Here is an 18,651-nt window from a genome sequence, read left to right on the forward strand (position 1 = left end):
TGTCTCTATTACATTCGGCCAGAAATGTCACCCATCTCCTCCAATGAAAGGGAAAGGACTGGATTCTCTCCCTCACTGTGGACTTGTCATGCCTTCACAGAACATGGACGGTCGGAGAAGGGGTAGAAGGACCCTTTTAAATGAATGAACCAAGTCAGGTTCACTAGAGTTGGATCCTGGATTCTAAAGGTGACATCCACTCTTGAGATAGAAGAGAGATGCTTTCAGAGCAGTGGGCCAGTGGGTCTGATCAATGAGGAGCAACCTTAACAAAACTCCAGGATTCTCATATTTTGGGATACTGTTGTTTATTAGGGGAATCGATTTGGCAATGTAAAATTGATTTCTTTAAAAAAAAAACAAAACAGCCTTCATTATTGGAGATGAGCACATTTAAAGGCCTAGCATGCTGCCAGAGAAAGGTTTCTCTAACCCATGAAATGTAACTGTCTGAAATGACCTTGGGGATCAACAATTCCTTGTCTTTTAAAAAACTCTGCTTAAATAGGTTGGTGCTAGTAGTAATCTACTTTTTGTTATCTACCATGTTACCAGGTCTATTGGAGTTTTAGCTAATGTAACCTATAGAGCTGTGCCTATCACTTAAATTGGTTGCTTGTCTCCCTGGCTGGTCAGAATAACCAGTGGAATTTTATTTGCAAGAAAAAAAAATCTGTTGGGCACGGTGGCTCATGCCTGTAATCCTAGCACTTTGGGAGGCTGAGGCAGGTAGATCACTTGAGGTCGGGAGTTCAAGACCAGCCTGACCAACAAGATGAAACCCCATCTCTACTAAAAATACAAAAATTAGCCGGATGTGGTGGCACATGCGTGTAATCCCAGCTACTCGGGAGGCTGAGGCAGGAGAATTACTTGAACCCAGGAGATGGAGGTTGCAGTGAGCTGAGATTGCATGCCACTGTACTCCAGCCTGGGCAACAGAGTGAGATTCTGTCTTAAAAAGAAAAAAAAAATAAAAAGAGAGAATGCCAGACTCTACTGAATTCACGTACCTTGGAGAAGAGAACCCAGGAATCTGTTTTTAGGAAAAGTCTTGCGATCATTCTCCTGATCAGCAAGGTTTCTTAGCCATGAATTGAATTTTAGGAAATTGCTTTTCTCCACACTCACCAGCTCATCGCGAGTCTTCCTTCTGCCTAAAAACACAGTGAAAATATTTTATTTCTGCGTGCTTTTGACACCTTTAGCATGTATTGCAAGATGAGCTTTTTTTTTCATTTTTATATGAAAAACTATTATGTTCTTTTGAATAAAAAATAAGCTTTCAAATGCATATGCTGTTTTTTCTAAGACCACACCAGTCCTTAATTGCCTTGGTTGTATCCAATTGTCATAGACTCAAACTGCAGTAAAAATATAAGATAGGGTAGGCATCACTGTGAAGATGTTATTCACATAAAGCCAATGGTAAGTTACTCATTAGAAGTAAGTTGAGTGATTTCAGGGTTGCCCTTAGTCCTTCTGGTCTCTAGGGGACCCTTGTACAAATTGCTGATTCAGAAAATCATTACTTTGGTGGTTCAAGTGGTACTTTAGTGGCCCTAAAGAGTTATTTGACACACCTCCCCAAACAGCTAAGTTATCCCCATGATTATGTTGATTAATTGCACACTCTGTGGAATTAGTGTTATTTTCAATGAAAGATTTTCCTGCGTTCGGAAAATCAAGCATAAAACTCATGTGCTTTAATTTGATAATGTGTGCACTTCTCCTAAGCAGGATGCCAAGTGAGGGGCTGATTTTGGCTGTTGTTGTCTGGGCCGTGTGAAATCATCTAGGACAATATTTTTATTCTGCACTGAAAAGGTAGTTTTTGATGGACTGGAGGATGTTCACTCAAAATGCTTATTGATTCGGACATTTTCATCCATCAAGGAACTTGAGAACTCTTTGACTTTGTGAATTGAGTTTAAATTATTTGGGGAGAGGATTACGGTAGTGAGAAGGCAATGGTTGTTGCTACAGTAGGCAGTAATAATGATACATCTAGAAAACTCCAAACAGAAGTGGCATATTGTGGGAAAGCCTTGGTACTGGAACTGGAGGTCTGTGTGCTAACTTCGCCACTTCATGTCTTTGCAGCCTTTTTAACTATATGAGCTGGTTACCCTTAATTTTAGTGACTTTGTCTATAAAAACATGGACTAAAATGCTCATTTAATGAGCTTTTAGGGTGTGTTGTCTTAAATAATGTAAGTTAAATTTGCATGTGAGATAGTGCATTACAAATATAGGTGCTTTATGGAGAATTGAATACAGAATCTGAAATTCTTCACTTAGGCAGAGCCCTAAAGTGAAGACTTTTGGTAGCACCTTAAAATACTACCTGGGGTTTCAGTACCCACACTGTGTTAAAGGCAGCAGCACAGTGACTAGATGAGATGAGGGGAATCAGTGATGAAATGCAGCCAAAACTCACAGTTTCCAGTGGGATCAGAGCTATAGGCCATTACTGAGTATTCTATTTTTAGGACTAAAAGAACATCAGCGAAAGAGAGAGTTAATGCCAGTCTTTTCCAGAAAAGAAATGGTTTACTGCCCATTTTTCATTATCCCTTGATACATACAAGCTATGTGCCTAGTTAGTTACCTTTTCCCCCATTTGTCTTTATAGGATTTCCTAGGTTGTTGGATGACTAGTTTATTTGCTGGATGGAGTTATAATTCTTTTAGCACAAATTTATTTTACATTTAGATTTTTAAATGACTGTGGATGAAGGCAGAGTTGTCCCTGTATCGTAAGATTCTGTAGGAGAGAACCAGTGCTCTTCTCTGAAATGTTGGAAATCGAAGGAATAATGTAAGCTTCTGCTTTTTTGTAAACCCAGAGTCTCACCTCCAAACTGGGATCAGGAGTAAAGTTGACTAGTTAGTCAGAACAATGAAGCTATACCTGCATGGCCACAGATTACCATAAAAAATATAAGCCAATAGAAACCAGCAAATTAAATAGTCAAAATGTTTTCATATCAATTTAAATAAAATAAAAATTTAATTTTTGAACCCACATCATTTATCTGATAGAAAACTACAAATATATAGTAACCTGATATATTCTTAGTGTTAAGTTTTAAATAATAGTAGTTCTTAAAGGTCATCAACTCTTGTATTAATAGACACAAAAAAGATGGGGACAGGCATGTATGCTCAATTCAGTTTAGGAAACGTTGTATAAAACTAAATTGAAAGCCAAGTACAGTCTCTCATGCCTGTGATCCCAGCTCCTATGGAGACCAGTGCAGAAGAATCCTTGAGCATAGGAGTTTGAGAGCACCTTGGGTAACATAGTGAGACCCCATCTCATTAAAAAAAAAGAAAACCCTGAATTAAATGTCTTAACTGCAGCATTTCTCAGAGTCTTTAACATGCTAGATACAATGTAAATCTGTTGGGGGGTGGGGGAATAGCTTGTAACAGTTCGCAGATTCTTTTAATTAGTCTCCCTTTTGGTTTTTGGAGCCTGTGGTGGGATCACTATTCTATAGATGACACTGAGTGATGCTGGGTTGTCCTGTATTATAATTATATTTTTACTTTTACTCTTCTGTACATCTTAATACAAAGACGTAGTCTTCACATAGAGAAGGTGTAGAAATGCAGTTTTCTGCCATGTTTTTGTTAATTAGTTGCTTTGTGTTAATGTGTGGAGATGGTGGCAGTTTATTGTAAGACGTCACAGAATCCATGTGTATCATTTGTGCAGCTATAAAGTACCTAGAGACCTTTTAGGAATAAAACACCATGTAAATGTAAATTATCATCGCCTATAAGACACTTTCATTAATTTCATATCAAATTCATGAGTGTTTTGAGCTCTGAGATTTGAGAGTCTTCAGTGTCGGGCCTCTAGTTTATTTATACTTTTTTTTTTTTTTTTTCCCAGAGTTTAAACACCAGCAGCATAGCATAGTGCTAAGAGCACAGTCTGGGCAAACAAACTGCCAGGGTTTGAATCCTGGCCCTGTCACTTGTACCTGTGTGGCTGTGGGCAATTTTCTAGATCTCAGTTTCCTCATCTGCAAAATGGTGTTTATATTACCTGCCTTATGGGGTTGTGAAGATTAAATGAATCATTTTATGTAGAGCTTTGAGCAGTGGTTAATACATGATAAGGACACAGCTATTCTTATTTGGACAGGGAAGGAAAAGGCAGGCATGGAAATGATGAAGGACTGTAAATAATAACCTCATGTATATGTTCAGAACTACTAAAAATTTCAGTCGTTGTTTAATGAACTAGTCCTTTCTACATATATATAAAGAGATTCATAGGGTAATCAGAGATGGGATGGGACTGGGGATGGGGACAGAAATTTATTCTGAGTCAAACATGTTTATGATGAGTTCCCTAGTCTGATTCCAGGGAACAAAAGTCTCATTCTTCAGTTCCCAGAATGAGGATTAACAGTGAAACAGCCTTGCTTGGTGTTGTCCTGCAGCATCAGATAATTTTTCATGAAGGCTTTTCATGGGATGATATATTCTCCCATATAGATGAATCTATTTCAGCAGTGGGTGAAACACCTACCATTTATATATAATTTTTAAAGTGGCATTTTACAAATGAAAGGCTACACAACCAAACATGACCCTGTTATTATCCTACTGGTCAACCACAAGAGGGATCATCTCTGTTAGAGCTTATCTCTAGAAATCATTTTATTGATAAGTTGCTCGTCTGTCTCTAGCTCTTTCTAGGTGGCTTAGAACTGTCATGTGTGTCCAGGGGCAGTAATCTACCAAAGGTGATCCTTCTTAGAAGTAGGAACGGATTTATGAGATCATTTTTTTCCCTTCATGTAATATTTTCATTGTCACCCAATTCCCTTACAATAGGATACCATGGATGTATTGGAAGAAAAATTAGAAGTCAAATGGCTGATAATACAAGAATATAGAAATATTCAATTTGAAATTCTATAGACATTTGTTAACCATATCACCCTCAAATAAAAAGCAAATTTTCCTGCTCCTTCTTGGGACAGCAAGATAAAAGATTGTTGAATAGATCAGCAAAACATTGACTTTTTTTTTTTTTTTTTTTTAAATAGAAGTTGCTTGCCTTTCCTGCTCATATTAGTTTTTCTGGGGCAGGGGAAGCAAGTGAATCCTTTATTGATTGCCATTTAGTGCCATTTTTAATAATCAAATTTAAATATAGGCTTTAGCAGCAGACGGGTTCGATTTGGACAGAACACATGTTGACTTCCTGGACTGTTTGCTCACTGGAGATGCCGACTTGTTCTGTAGACGGGGCTGCATGTTGATCTCCTTTGTCTCCAGAAGGATTGATTGACGGATGTTGTGTCTGCTCATTTACAGCGTTTTCCTTGTTTAATTTAAAAAATTGTGACATAGTATTACATGTTCCCTTGTATACATCGTTTTTGCAGAAGAAAGTTGTTTAGCCAATATGTCGACTTAGTTTATGAAATCCTCTCTATAGCTTTCATTCAGCCCTTCGTGTACTCCATTAGGTCATATTCATTTCATGCACGGCAAATCGTCACCAGCAGCAAAATTTAACATTTGGTCCTTTTAGGTATAAAAATGAATCAAATGCCTGACAAGATTTGTTTCTGGTATATATTTCAGAATCTCCCCCCGCCCCCCGCACCAACCCCATCTTTATGGGCATACAACAAATGTTACTAACGGGTACTTTTAGTTTTAAAAATATGGACAACAGTACTCCATGCAGTAAAAGACTTGAGCGATTAATGCTACCCTTATGCCTCTTTTGAGTAGTTTTAGCCATGGGGCTTGGCACTGCCACCATTGTCTTTGTGCCAAAAAATATCCGCAGCGGCTGTCGCATTCTAGTACCGGAGGGTTGTCTCGAAAATTCCGCAGTGAACGCGCCGGGTTTGTTCATCACTGCTATCTCTTTTAAATATTGGAAAAATAGAATCTTTAGCTCTTTCAAAGCCCTGTTGTGGTTGGGGGGATGGGGGGAGGCGGGTGGTGAAGAATGGAGAAAGGAGGAAAGAGGCTGTCCGCGCCAGCCAGTTGGTATAAGTGACAAAAATCCATGCCTGACATAGAGTAAACACAGATATTTAGGAGCTTTTGTGTTCATGAGCACAGATAGTTACTTAAGGATCCTACTCAAACATGTTATCAGCGCTCTTGAAAATTTTATTATCTGAAACAAATGTTCCAAGTGAATTTTAAGCAGAAAATCAACATCAAGACCATAGCTAATTTTTAATGGATAATTTACACAAAAGATAGTTTCTTTTCTAGAAACTGAGGTGTCCTTTTAAAATGGCTGCTTTTAATCTTTAAAAAAAAATGATAGGAATCGCGATTTGATGTTTGAGAAGGTGAGTGGGCTTTATCCACAGTGCCTGATAATTTTGCTCCCAAACAGGGGTTTTGGCTCTGAGGGCAGATTTATAGTTGAATTTGGGAACAAAAAGATGTAATAAAGTTAAAGGCTTACACTATCAGAATGAAATGTGTTCGCTCATGATCTCTGGACCAATCTATTTGATGGTAAAAGTGGATGCTACAGATGAAATCTTCACAAGGAGCATAATCCTTAAAAAAAAAAAAAAAAAAAAAAAAAAAAAAAGTCCACCTCCCAGCCTCCTGCTGGCTGTGCTGCCTCTTTGGTACCTCGCAGACTTCGACAGAGCCCTGGACGGGTGCCCATTGATGTCATGGAAACACTCAAATTACTGAGAATGATTCATGTCTATGCTGGTCTCTTATCCTCCCCCACACAAACAGGAGTAGATTTTTAACCCTGACAACTTGTAATTTGCAGTGGGTTTATTTTTGTATCTGGATAAATATTTTTTAACAAGCAAAATTAAGATTAAGCAGTCTGTATCTGATATGATAGTAAAGAATGCTGGGTTCCATGTAGCCAAGAGTACTTTGGGGACTCTGCAGCGTGAATTCATATTCTTCTCCTCCTCTCTCCCTCGTCCCTCTTTCTTTTCCTACCTCTTCCTCTTTGCATTCCACTCTTCCTCTCTTTCTTTTTCTCCTACTTATTCCCTCTCTCCTTTTAAAATCCTGCCCTTTTATCTTTAAAATAATGGAAGGAGTAGCCCAACTTATATCTATAAGTGAGGCAAATCCTGGCAGAAAAATTCCTCCCTCCTGCTCTGTGTGTTGGAGTCAAGTTGGGAAATAATGCTGAGTGGTGAAATTCTACAGGGGATAGCTTCAGGAATTCCTTCTAGAGAAAAAAATGGATAAAAATAGATGTTTTTTCTTCCTTAAACTGTATTTTACAATTTAGATTTTTAGAAATTACCAAAACAGGACACTAGATGTTCAGTTTCTTAGGCAGTCAGAGCAGATTCTACTTTATCCATCTTTCTGTCTCTCTGCCTGCCTCCTTGCCTGCCTATCTACCTGTTAAACAAGTGAATATTACATCAAAGTAAGTGATGTAATGGTAATATTGAAGCATTCTTAAATGCAAGAGCTTAAGGAAGGACACGTGTCCTTTGATAGCTCATGAAGGTCGAGCTTTTTCTGTTAGTCATATTTATAGAGAGAAGTTAAAGGGTATACGTAACTTAAATTTGACGTACACAGATGAGTAAATATGTCTTTGTGACCATTCACACTGCTGATACAAGTGTAAATGTATCTTTTCTTCAGTGTAAAATCCTCATACAATGGAAGTTATTCTGTTAGATCTTCTAAGACTGACAGTCTGTGCGATGGTGTCTTGTTTCACTGAAATTGAAACTGATATGGGCATTGATTTTATACTTTGCGCTGAGCGCTAGACCAGAAATGGGGCGGAGGTGTTTTCCCAACTTTAAGATTCATTAAAAGCAGTAGAAAAGTTAATACTGGGAAACAGGGGGTTAATTTTAAGACTTAGGTTTGGCTTTCTTTGAAAACCACCGTCCATTTTATATATGTAATGACTTGGATGCAGGATACCCTTTTGACCACATAGAAAAATTTATGGATATAAATGTATCAAAGATACATTCTTTGTGTGGTGTCAGGAAGGCATACTCTAATAACATTGCCATTGCCATTGACCTAAAAGGTAAAAAGACTACTGTTACTTTTAGCATTCGTGTTGAGTTGAGAGGGAAAAACTTGGGAGTTGTAAACTTCAGAAGGAAATCTATTCAGCCTCTCAAAATACAAGTTTAGAGTTTTCCCATTGGAAAAAAGAATACTGTAGTCCTATGTATCAAGTACAATTACTGTAAAGCTCCAGTCTTGACGAAAGAAGTATCCTTTACACTTGAGTGGGGTGGGGTCTTAGGCACCTGCCTGCATCTTTTAGCCCCTTTTAGTGTTCTGGTATGGACAGATTTCTACAATGATTCTCCACAAGTCACTATCTGGACTCTACTGCTTAGATCTCTTGTAATGTGATTTCATTATCTTCCCTAATGATTATTGGGGTTAAACTTTAAAAAGAAACAAATGAACACACTTGATTTTATTCTTAAATCTGGCCAAATAGCATCAAAGGGTCTATAGATCTCTGTAGAGCAGCAGTCTACAGATAAAAATTGGGTTGTTAGAATTGGAACAAGACATTCACATTCCATGATCCCTTGTCCTCCTGGGTCTATTGGTGGAATCTGAACTTGGGTTCAGAGTAGGCAATTTTTCAAAAGCCCTGTTTCCCAAATGTAAACTCCATCATCATCTTGATCATGATGGGATTCACTTCTGGGAAAGGGAGTTTTTTAAAAAGAGAGAGAGAGAGACTCAGAATTTTGAATAGTTTCTTTGCTAAATTCACCATCTGGAGAGCCTGTGATTGATTAGTTTTGGCCTCACCATTAAGTGTCAATATAATCAATGGGAATTACTAGGCTAGGGTCATTATATAGATAATTTGCCTGCTGTGTAAATAAAAATGAAATTGTTTAAATTTCGTGGAAGAGAAAGTGAAAATAAGGAGTTACGATTTGTTTGTTAGAGAAAGTGGAGGCCATTGGAATGACAGTTTTTGGAAGTGTGGAGCAGTTTGGCTAAGAATAGGAATGAAGGATATTTTTTTCCAGTTTATCATAGCCAGAGTGAGGAAGTGTTATTCCCTCTCTTGCTTGCATACATTGCCAGTAGTGCCTACTTTACGTATGTAAACATCGGGGAAGAGCAGTAGATGTCTGTTACCTGGAGGAGATTTTTTTTTTAAGGAAAAACACAATTTACACTTTTTTGTCGTTTCTCTTGGCAGGTAAAACAGAAAGGGGCTCATACTCATCTTATGGGAGAGAATCAAACTTACAGGGTTGCCACCAGGTAAGTGAGAATCTCCGTTGCGGAAGGGTTGAGAGGATTAACCTGGTAAATCAGTTTGTTTTCTAAATTAGATGATGCATTTTAAACTGTGACACCAAAGATGCACTGGCAAGTCAGATGATGGCTCTCTCTTTAAGTAATGAAATAACACAGAGCTTAGAACTAATAAACACCTCATCTTTAGATCGCTGCTGTATCAGAACTACATTCATGAGCTTGTTTTTATTTTTTAATCCATCAGCCGGTACCAGTGGCACTGTTTGCAAACCAGCAATGTCGGTGAAAGTGGTTCTATCAAAAGAGTTTATTTGCAATTAAGAACTTAAGAATTTCTTATGCAGGAAATACTTCGCGGAGTCATGTGTCAGACCCTGGGTTTCGGGTGGCTATTGCCCTAAATTATAGTTTTCATAGGGGCTGTATGATGTTGTGTGAAAACAGGGTTGTATTGAGAGATAAAAATGTCTGTGAAAATATGATTTGTTGTCCCTTTTTGTTTCTGAATTGTTTTTGGCTGGAAGTCAAGGCCAGCAGGCTAACAGCAAAGCCGTCTCAAGGGAAGCATGCGTGAGCTAGAAAAATAAGAGTACTTTAATTAAATAATAAAATGCCAGTGTAATACAAAGGTATAGCATGTGTGTGTTTGTGTCTCTGGGCACTCTGCATTTGTATACTTTAAACTCTCCAGAGAGAGTCTATTTCTAAAAATACTATCAATAGCTAAAAGTGTAAGCTTTGTTACAAGACAATTGAGTTTTTATAGATGCTTTCTTTTTCAGTTCAATATCGGTATTAATCATGTATTTAAAATCTTTTCAAAAAATTTATACTTCCTTTTTATAAGTGCATTGGTTTCTTACTTTGGAAAACTCTTGATGGAATTTAATAATCCTCTTTAATATTCAGAGCTCTCTACTGTTTTTATTATTCACCCAAACAAAATGTACTTTTTTTTTTTTAAATGCTGGAAAGAGGATGCTTACTCTCTTGAACTCTGTCACCCTCTGATGTTCTTGATGGGGGAAAAAACCTATTTTAATTTTTTTTTTAAACAGCCCATTTAATATACCCCTGAAAAATGTAAGCAAAGTTTTGTTTTTGTAATTAAATCGAGACTATGAGGAAAGTTTCCTTTACGTATCAGACATAGGAAGGTACGACTTCTGGTGGGTTGGTGTGTTTGTTTTTTCCCTGTATATATTTGCATTTTTAAAGTTTACTCCCTTGGCCCAGCCACCAATTCAGTCATATTCGGCATCTGAAAGATTTGTTGCATTGAGGTGAACAGTGCTTGGTTAAGAGCTCCTGCCGGAGTGCAGTTCATGGCAGTTTGTTTGGAAAGAATTCTGCAGGAAAGAAATTTACAGCCATTCCAGCGCAACGGAAACATCTTTGGAATGTGAGTGCAAATGTTCGGGCTAGATAGCCTGGGCGACAAGCCTCTGAGTGCTGTGTCTCTGGTGTAAAGCTCTCAGTTCCTGCAGAAGAGCGTGTTCCTCTGGGTCTGGTTTCTGAGGGTCAAGGCGGAGGTCATTAGAGTTTTGGGGAGAAGAAAGTTGACAACATCCTTCCTTTCTGCAGATGGTCATGGCAGAGGTCTCTGTTTTCGCTGGGCCCCTTTTTCTGGTCATGGAGAGAATAGGCTTCCTCGCCCCTGTATCCTTTCTTACTAATAGGAATTGGCGTGATTCCTCACAGACACAAAGATTTCCTCTGCTGAGTAAGCGTGAGGCCCCTTAACTTGTGAAAGCATCATCCAGACCGTGTGAGTCTGTCTGTGTATGTGCAGAACACAGACCCTCCTTTCTCCGTTTGTGGGGAATACTTCCCTCGGGTGAAACTGAAGTTAATTTTTTTTTTTTCAAACACAAGGTGAGAAGTGGAAAGGGGCAGAGGGTGGAAGAGAGGTGGATGGATTGGCGTGTGATGGCTGAATTTCTGGGCCTTGGGAGGTTCGTTTTGAGGCATTAATGTCCAGGAAAATTCTTTTGTATATGGCACTATGACTGCATATGCTTTTCTTAAAAAGCCTTCGTAATGTAGCCGTGGAGTGTGGAGATCCCTTCCTTCTTAATTTGTGCTTCGTGGTTGTGAGTCTTGCAAGAGTCTACTATCTCTGTGCTTAGCGTGGTCGCAGCAATCTCCATAAACAGTGTGATTACTTACGGATAAATAAAAGTGAAATTTTGGAAATTTGCTGACAGAGGGAAATAGGGACTGAAGATGAAAAATGTACAGAGTATGAATTTCTGCTTTCTGTGAAATTTGAGAATAGAACAGACCATAGTGTGTCTTCCAGTGAATCAGTTTCTCTTGTGCCGTATTGTTGTTTGAATCCCTATCTACAACACCAGCTATGCAAACCAAAGAGAAAGGCAAAATCTCAGTATCTTGGGCTTCAAGTCTAAATAGCAGATCACAGCTGAAATGATTCCCCACTGTGTGACAAGGTGAGTGACTCGTGGAGGGGAGGCTTTTGTTTTCTTCTGTTTACTACATGATTGAGATATGGAATAGGAAACCTTTAGATGGTGTGCCCTAAGGAGCTCCAAAAGCTGCTTTATCGTATTATAACAGTGTATCCTATGGACTTAAAGGGGTGAGCAGTGCTATGTGGAAACATGCTTCTTCCAGTCCCAATAGCCTTTTGTTTGGTGTTAGAGACAGAGTGGTGGTAAGCAACAGGTAGTAAAGCGCTGTCCTGGAGGAATACATTATTATTGTGAGATGTGTATTGTTTCAGAAATATATCAAGTTAAAAAATAGATATATATTTTAGATTTCTCCTAAGGATTTAACACTAATACTGATGGACATATGATGCTTTTTTAAATGGATATATTTTAGCAGAAGAACGAAAGCCGGCAGGTTCTTTATTAGCAATTAAGTTGTTTTCATTAAAAAATAGTAATGGGATAATATTATTTCATTAATGCATTTCCACGTGAAGTTATCAGAAATAAACATGGTGACTTTTTGAGACTTTTAAAATTGTGTCGAAAATGAATCAATAGATAAGCAAAAGTAGCCAAACGAACTTTTTTGAGTTCTTACTAAATATGACAAAACTAATTTAAATCAAATTGGGGTACAGAAATCACACCCAGCTTAACATGTTCTTGCCAAATTGTAACCTCATACTCCTTTTAACTGGCAGAGAAAATAAAATTGATAATGGAAATTCTGACAGAAACGAAAATGAGTGGGAATAAAGTTTTTTGCAAGATAGTCCAACCTTAATACTATAATAGCCAATAACTAATACTTGACGGGCATCATTGCAAATGCCAGAAGGGAAAAAATGTCATTTGTTTTGGCTTCTTTTGCTGCTTTGAATAGAATGTTGGGTGATTCACAAACTTTTAAATTTTGCTAAAATCTATTTTTTTAATGAGATGATGATATCAAAACAAATACTTGTTATTAGTTCTCCCCTTAAATGTAAGTTCAGAGTTGATTATCAGGAATTGTTTGTATTTTCTTTCTGGGATATAGCCCAGGTCTAAAGCCATGGTTTTTATTATTAGTATTGTGTGTGTGTATGTGTGTGTGTGTGAGAGAGAGAGAGAGAGAGAGAGACAGAGAGAGAGAGAGAGAGAGCAAGAGAGCGAGAGAGCGAGAGATGGGGAGAGAGAGAAAGAAAGCTGCCTATCTGAGACCAATCAAATTAGAATCTTGTGAGCTGGGCCTGTGCTTTTCTGACAACTCCCCAGGTTATTCTAATGTGCAGCTAGGTTTTATCATTTCCTAGAATGTTCTGTAGAAATATACTCTGTATTAATGACTTGTGTTCAACATATGGCATTACTACTGACCTTGAAAATGCTTTTAGGCTCTTTGCATTAATTTGATTATTCAAGGCATGGAAATATATTGCATATGAACTTCATTTAAAAGGCAGTGAAAATTAGTGATATAGTGAAAATCTTGAAATCTTTATATAGAATTCCACAACTGAATGTCCCAGCCCATATCTTGTTTTCTCTAGTGAAGTCCAAGGCTTTAAGCTCATCCAAATTCTTTTTCTTCCTCAGCAAGTCATCAAATAGGACTTTGCTGATACAGTTATTTAATGTTTACATCTTAAAATGACTAATGGAATTTAAGAATTAGACCTAATCTAGGAGATTGTTGTTAATTTCCACAAACTTGGAGACCAGGGAGGAAACGGATTTTCTTTATAGGTGACTTAGTTTGCCCATAGGCTTGCTCGTTTTTGGTTCATCGAAATTAAGTACGTAGTTGCTTCCAAAATGAATTTCACATTTCAGAATTGATTTCTTTGTCTTGTTATTTTTACTTTTGATTCAATAGGTATTACAAATGACTTAATTCTAAAACTTTTGGCCTCTTTTAGTTTTTCTTATCTAAAGTCAAAATAGAAAGGATGTAAGCGAAAACGTTATAAAATTATTTTGTTTATTACGAAATTGGCAATTTAGGCCAAATAGGCCTTGTGCAAGCAGAAATACACATCGCTTTTTAATTTTCTAAGATGCCTAAGTGTTTATTCTGAGTGTTCAGCACATCCATTGAGGTCTTATGCATCCTTCCTGGGAAGCTCTCCCTTGCAGGGCCTTAGCACCTGTCTTCGTCATGCTTTTTAAAATTTGCCATCATTTTTATGTGTTTGTTGCATGCTGATTTCTACAGGATTCTGTAAACTCCTGGAGGGCAGGGACCATGTCTGCTTTATCTTGCAGATGTACCAAGTGCCTAGCAGGGCAAAAATTGCAATGACCTAGTGTTTGTCTCCTCAGCATCACTTTTGGAAGTCATTTTGAGGGAGTAAGGTCTGAATAGCAATGTACATGAACCATATTGTGAGCATCTTTTTCATGCCTACGAAAACCAGAAAACTGCACTCTCCCAAAAAAGTCCTTTGGAAGCTCTTCCTTCTAACATGCTGTGCAAGCTCTGGAAGGACACCAAAGTCATACTGTGGAGAGACACCCACTCTGACTTTTTGGGGGTTGAATCGTCTCATTCACCTGGTGACTTCACCATTCTAGGCCTGTATATCTGGAAAGGCCTGAATGAGGGAATTATAGATGATCTGTGGTTCTGGCAGAGGTGTTGTTGGAACCAAAGGTCAGCATCCTGGTCCGAACATTGAAATGTAGCAGTGTGAACGGTAGGGCAGGATATTTTAAATTGTGACAGTATCAGACATCACAGGGCCTGAGTTTGCAGTATATATGTCATTGCAGCTGTGTCCCTGAGCGGTATTTTTCGGGCAGCAGCTTGTGCATTTTGGGGGATTGCTATGGGTATATACCCTTCTTTCAAAAGTCAGCCAGTACTTATCAAAGGGGAGAATGGGTCCATTCTTTCATTGCATTGGTTAAGAAATATTTATTGACCCTGTAGTGGTGTGTTAAATACTCAGGAGAAAAACAAAGGGATCTTGTATACCTTCCCTTCTATTCCCACCAGCAGCTTCCTGGATATTAACGGGGAAAATCAAGCTCTATTTATTTATTTTTATTTTTAACCTTATGTAGCATAAATTTTTGAGCATCCAGTTGAAAAAATAATAAAATGAATATCACATACCTACTATTTAGGTTAAACAGTTGTTTGTATTTGTTATACAGTATTTTCTTGTGTATATGTATAATTTGTATAAGAATACATATTTTTCAGTGAACCAACCATTTTAAGTTGCAGATTTAATAAGAATGCACCCATAGATTTTTCAGTACATATCTCTTAAAAATAAGACATTTGCCTAACTAACATACTGTTATTATCCCTAAAGAGATTAACAATAGTTTCTTAATCTCAGTCCATATTCAGATTTCTTCAGTTGTCCTCATGCAAATGTCTTCAGTAGCTTTTTTAAAAAAGGCAACTAAAACGCCGTTTACGCGTGGCATTTGATTTCTGCGTTTCTTTATAATTTCTTTTAAACTAGAGCTGTTCCTCTATTTGTATTCTTTTTCAAATTGTACAATTTATTTTTTAGAGATGGGGTATCACTATGTTGCCAAGGCTGGACTCAAACTTCTGGGCTTAAGGGATTTTCCCAAGTAATTTTTTTGTTGGTTTGTTTGAATGATGGTGACTTTAAAGAGACCAGGCCGACTGTCCTATAAAACATTCCCCTTTCTAGAAGTATTAGATTTCCTTTCCTTGTGGTGCTGTTTAATTTTGTTCATCACTTGTTTTGCCTACAAATTTAAAATTAGGTCTGAAGGTTTATGCAGGTTCAGGTTAAACATTTTTGGCTGGAGTACTTCATTGAGGGTACTGTGTGCATCAAATTACATTCCAACAGAATATTGAGCTATGCCGCTGTTGGTAATGCTAACTTTAATCACTTGGCAAAAGTGGTGACCACTGGATTGTTCCATTGTAAAGGAACCATTCCCCATCTGCAATTAACAAATAATATTTGTATTGATATTTTAGCAATGGACAGATCCCCCTTTTTTACAACAACCTTTGACCTAATGGTTTTAGCACACATTGATGACACTTGCCTGAATCAGTTATTTCAACTGAGAACTTCAAACTGGCGATTCTTTTAAAATTCCATCATTCCTTCCACATTTATAGCTAGTATTCTTCTATAAAAGGGCAGTTTCTTTCATCATTCATTTTAACACTTATCAGTTTCATGTTTCATATTTTATATAAGTGTCATAACAATTATTGTTTTTAATATGTTTCCTTACCTGGAGGATGTTGGAAGCATTAAAGTATTCTTGAAATCTCTTAAGGTATATTGATAAGAAAAGTACTTATGGCTCAGGCTGATGATCAGAGAGGCTTTAATTGTAAGAGCAGGGAGGTAATTATAGGCATGTTTCCTTGTAAACTAAACTTCAGTATTATTTTGGTGAAATTTGGAACCTTGCAACAACCTCTGTGCCCCTAGCTGTGTTTCTCTGATTCTCATATTGCCACTCTGTAATTGCTAGTAAACATCTCACAAGGTTGATCATCAGTAGCTGACTGGCCGACTCAAGGGGGTTGCTGTGATGCTCTGTGAAGCTGCACTATCAGGGATCAGCTAATAATCCCTGCCTCAGTCCTTGCAAAATCCAGACATGGTTGATAGTGAATGTCAAAATGAGTGAATTTCTAAAAGATAGTTTGGGCTTAATCTAAAGGAAGCCTGGGTAACTAGTATTAGGTGCCAATATAAATCTCTGAGTTGGTTAATATTATCGTCCCTTACTAATTAAGAAAGGGATGCTCAGAGAAGTAAAGCAAGTAGACCTCAAATCATTTGCTTCAAGTAAGTTTCAGAGCCAGACTCTGAACTCTAAGATGTTTTGTTTTAAAGCCAGTGCTTTCCAACTTGGGTTCCCTGCTACTTAAGCCCATGAAGGAGTTTTTAGGCTCAGAAGTCCATATTAGTTCTCATCTAGAAAACCCTGTCTGGTCGATTCCAGGCCCACTAGAGGATCTGGGCCTGACACAGTATCTACAACAGAGTAGCTGCACTCAGCTGTGTTCAGGGTTAGCTAGAACTCTGAACAGTCGGTAGGTAAAGGCATAGCGGAGGGCAGATCGCATCGTTCCTGACTGCCCAGCCTTAAGGGGGGAAAAAAAGATTATATGAATAATCTATTCAGTAACATCCTCAGAATTAGCATGTGCAATTTCCTTAAAACCAATGAGGATTTCCTGTGAAAAGGCTGGGGTGGGATATGCCAATTCACATTTTAGCAACAGTGTGAACACTTTCTTAAAAATGTATAGATTATGTTTTGGCTTTGCTTTTTGTGCAATGTAGGCAGAATATGGTTTGCTATTATATAAATTTGGATTCATTATAGATCACATTATTGTTCCAAAAACACAAGAGCTACATACAGTGAGATTCTGAAACAATACCTTTAGCAGGTTCTTAAATATGACCCAATAATTTTTCGATTATGGCATTTAGCCCTCAAGTAAAATATATGAAACAACAGAATATGTGCTAGGAGCATAGGCAAGTTTTATACAACAACAGTTCAGGCAGTTAGTGCATAAAAAGCCATTGAAATTGCTTTGAGATGATTTATGAGACACCAAATAAATGGACTCCTAGTATCCAAATTGAAATTTCACCAGGATCGTGGGATTAACTTCTCTTTTCTTATGAAAACCATTAAGCGTTTTTTAAATAGCTTCTGATAGGTGTAAAGACAAAGGGGAAAAATCAATTAATGACTAAAGAAATAATTGATTTAATGCTAAGGTGTATCTGATATAATTTAATGTTGAAACGTATCTACGTATCATGTAGAGATCAGTGTAGCTCTATAGCCTTCTTCTGTAAGAAAGGCAGTATACTCAAAATTCAACATCAGGACAGTGTTTCAATCTGAAATGACAGAAATATTTCTTTATTGAAGGTCATGCTTGATATTATTTTATTGTTGAGAGCTTTTTCCTGAAACTCTTTAAAACTGAACCCCCAAATTAAAATATTGACAACACTGAAAGATAGCAGCAGAAGCCTGTAATCTGAAGTAACGGACTTATTAAGGACTTCAGAAAAAGACTTTAGAAAAGAAGCATATATGGTTGAGTCTGCTGCTGCGCCTGATAGTGATAACCTGCTTAGAATTGAAGCACCCCATTCTTTGAAAAATTGTGTGCATGCTTTGGATATTGACGTGGGTTTGTTTACATGTGCTTTCACTCACAGATCAACTGAGCTTCCTAAAGCATGGACCTTTCATGTTCAGCGTGTTATTTTTTAATCTCATAGAAGTAGTTTCATGGGGAGGAGAAAACTGAAACCGGCAAGAATAATTCTTTGCATTTGCCTTAGCATTTCCAACATGCAAATACTGCTTTTTTCATAGTATGGCACTGATTTTCGTCAGACATTTCTTGTACTTAACAAAGGGCAAAGTTACATTTTGGCGGGAGAGCGACTTTCGCCCGGCACTTCACCAGATCTCGTTGAATAGAATATATTATCACTGTTAACATTCTTAGGGTTCTTAATGAAAGCTACATATCCTTTATTTCCATTTTCCTCACCTTTTAGAAGACGTCTTCCAGTGAACAATTTCTATGACTTAAATACCAGATGTATGTTATTTTCAAGCTACCTCAAAGCCATGTTTATGTGCATTTGCGACAATAACAATTCCGTGCTTCGGAATAATTACGTAGGAGTATCATTGAGGTTTTTAGGCAGGACCCATCCTCTAGAGTTCTGTATGGGGATGGGGTCTCTGTGTGTTGGGGTTTTACTGTGCAAGCACACAGAATATCCTGAGCTCATTTGTACCGTGATAATGAACAGCAGGGCACTGAATCTTTTCAGTTTTATTGGCATTGTATACAGTAAGTTATTAAATTTCATCTCTGTAATACACCTGCAGTAAAATAACAAAACATTGGTGCACTTAAAGAACATGTGTGTGTGGT

At 37.6% G+C, this 18,651-nt stretch overlaps 1 protein-coding gene across 30 annotated transcripts in view; it reads left to right on the forward strand.

Moving 5' to 3' along the window:
* The window catches only part of TCF4 (transcription factor 4), a 366,421-nt gene that overhangs the window by 177,336 nt on the left and 170,434 nt on the right, over positions 1 to 18,651 (forward strand). For 23 of the 30 annotated variants that reach the window (XM_030810368.1, XM_030810379.1, XM_030810377.1 and 20 more), the window contains one exon: positions 9,203 to 9,267. The exons of 3 other annotated variants lie outside the window; for them this stretch is intronic. In XM_030810368.1, the coding sequence (XP_030666228.1) occupies positions 9,203 to 9,267 (65 nt within the window). 4 more of the 30 variants (XM_004087704.3, XM_012506304.2, XM_030810383.1 and 1 more) reach the window with 3 other exon arrangements.

This window comes from Nomascus leucogenys, chromosome 4 (genome assembly GCF_006542625.1).
Source record: "Nomascus leucogenys isolate Asia chromosome 4, Asia_NLE_v1, whole genome shotgun sequence".
Lineage (NCBI taxonomy): Eukaryota > Metazoa > Chordata > Mammalia > Primates > Hylobatidae > Nomascus > Nomascus leucogenys.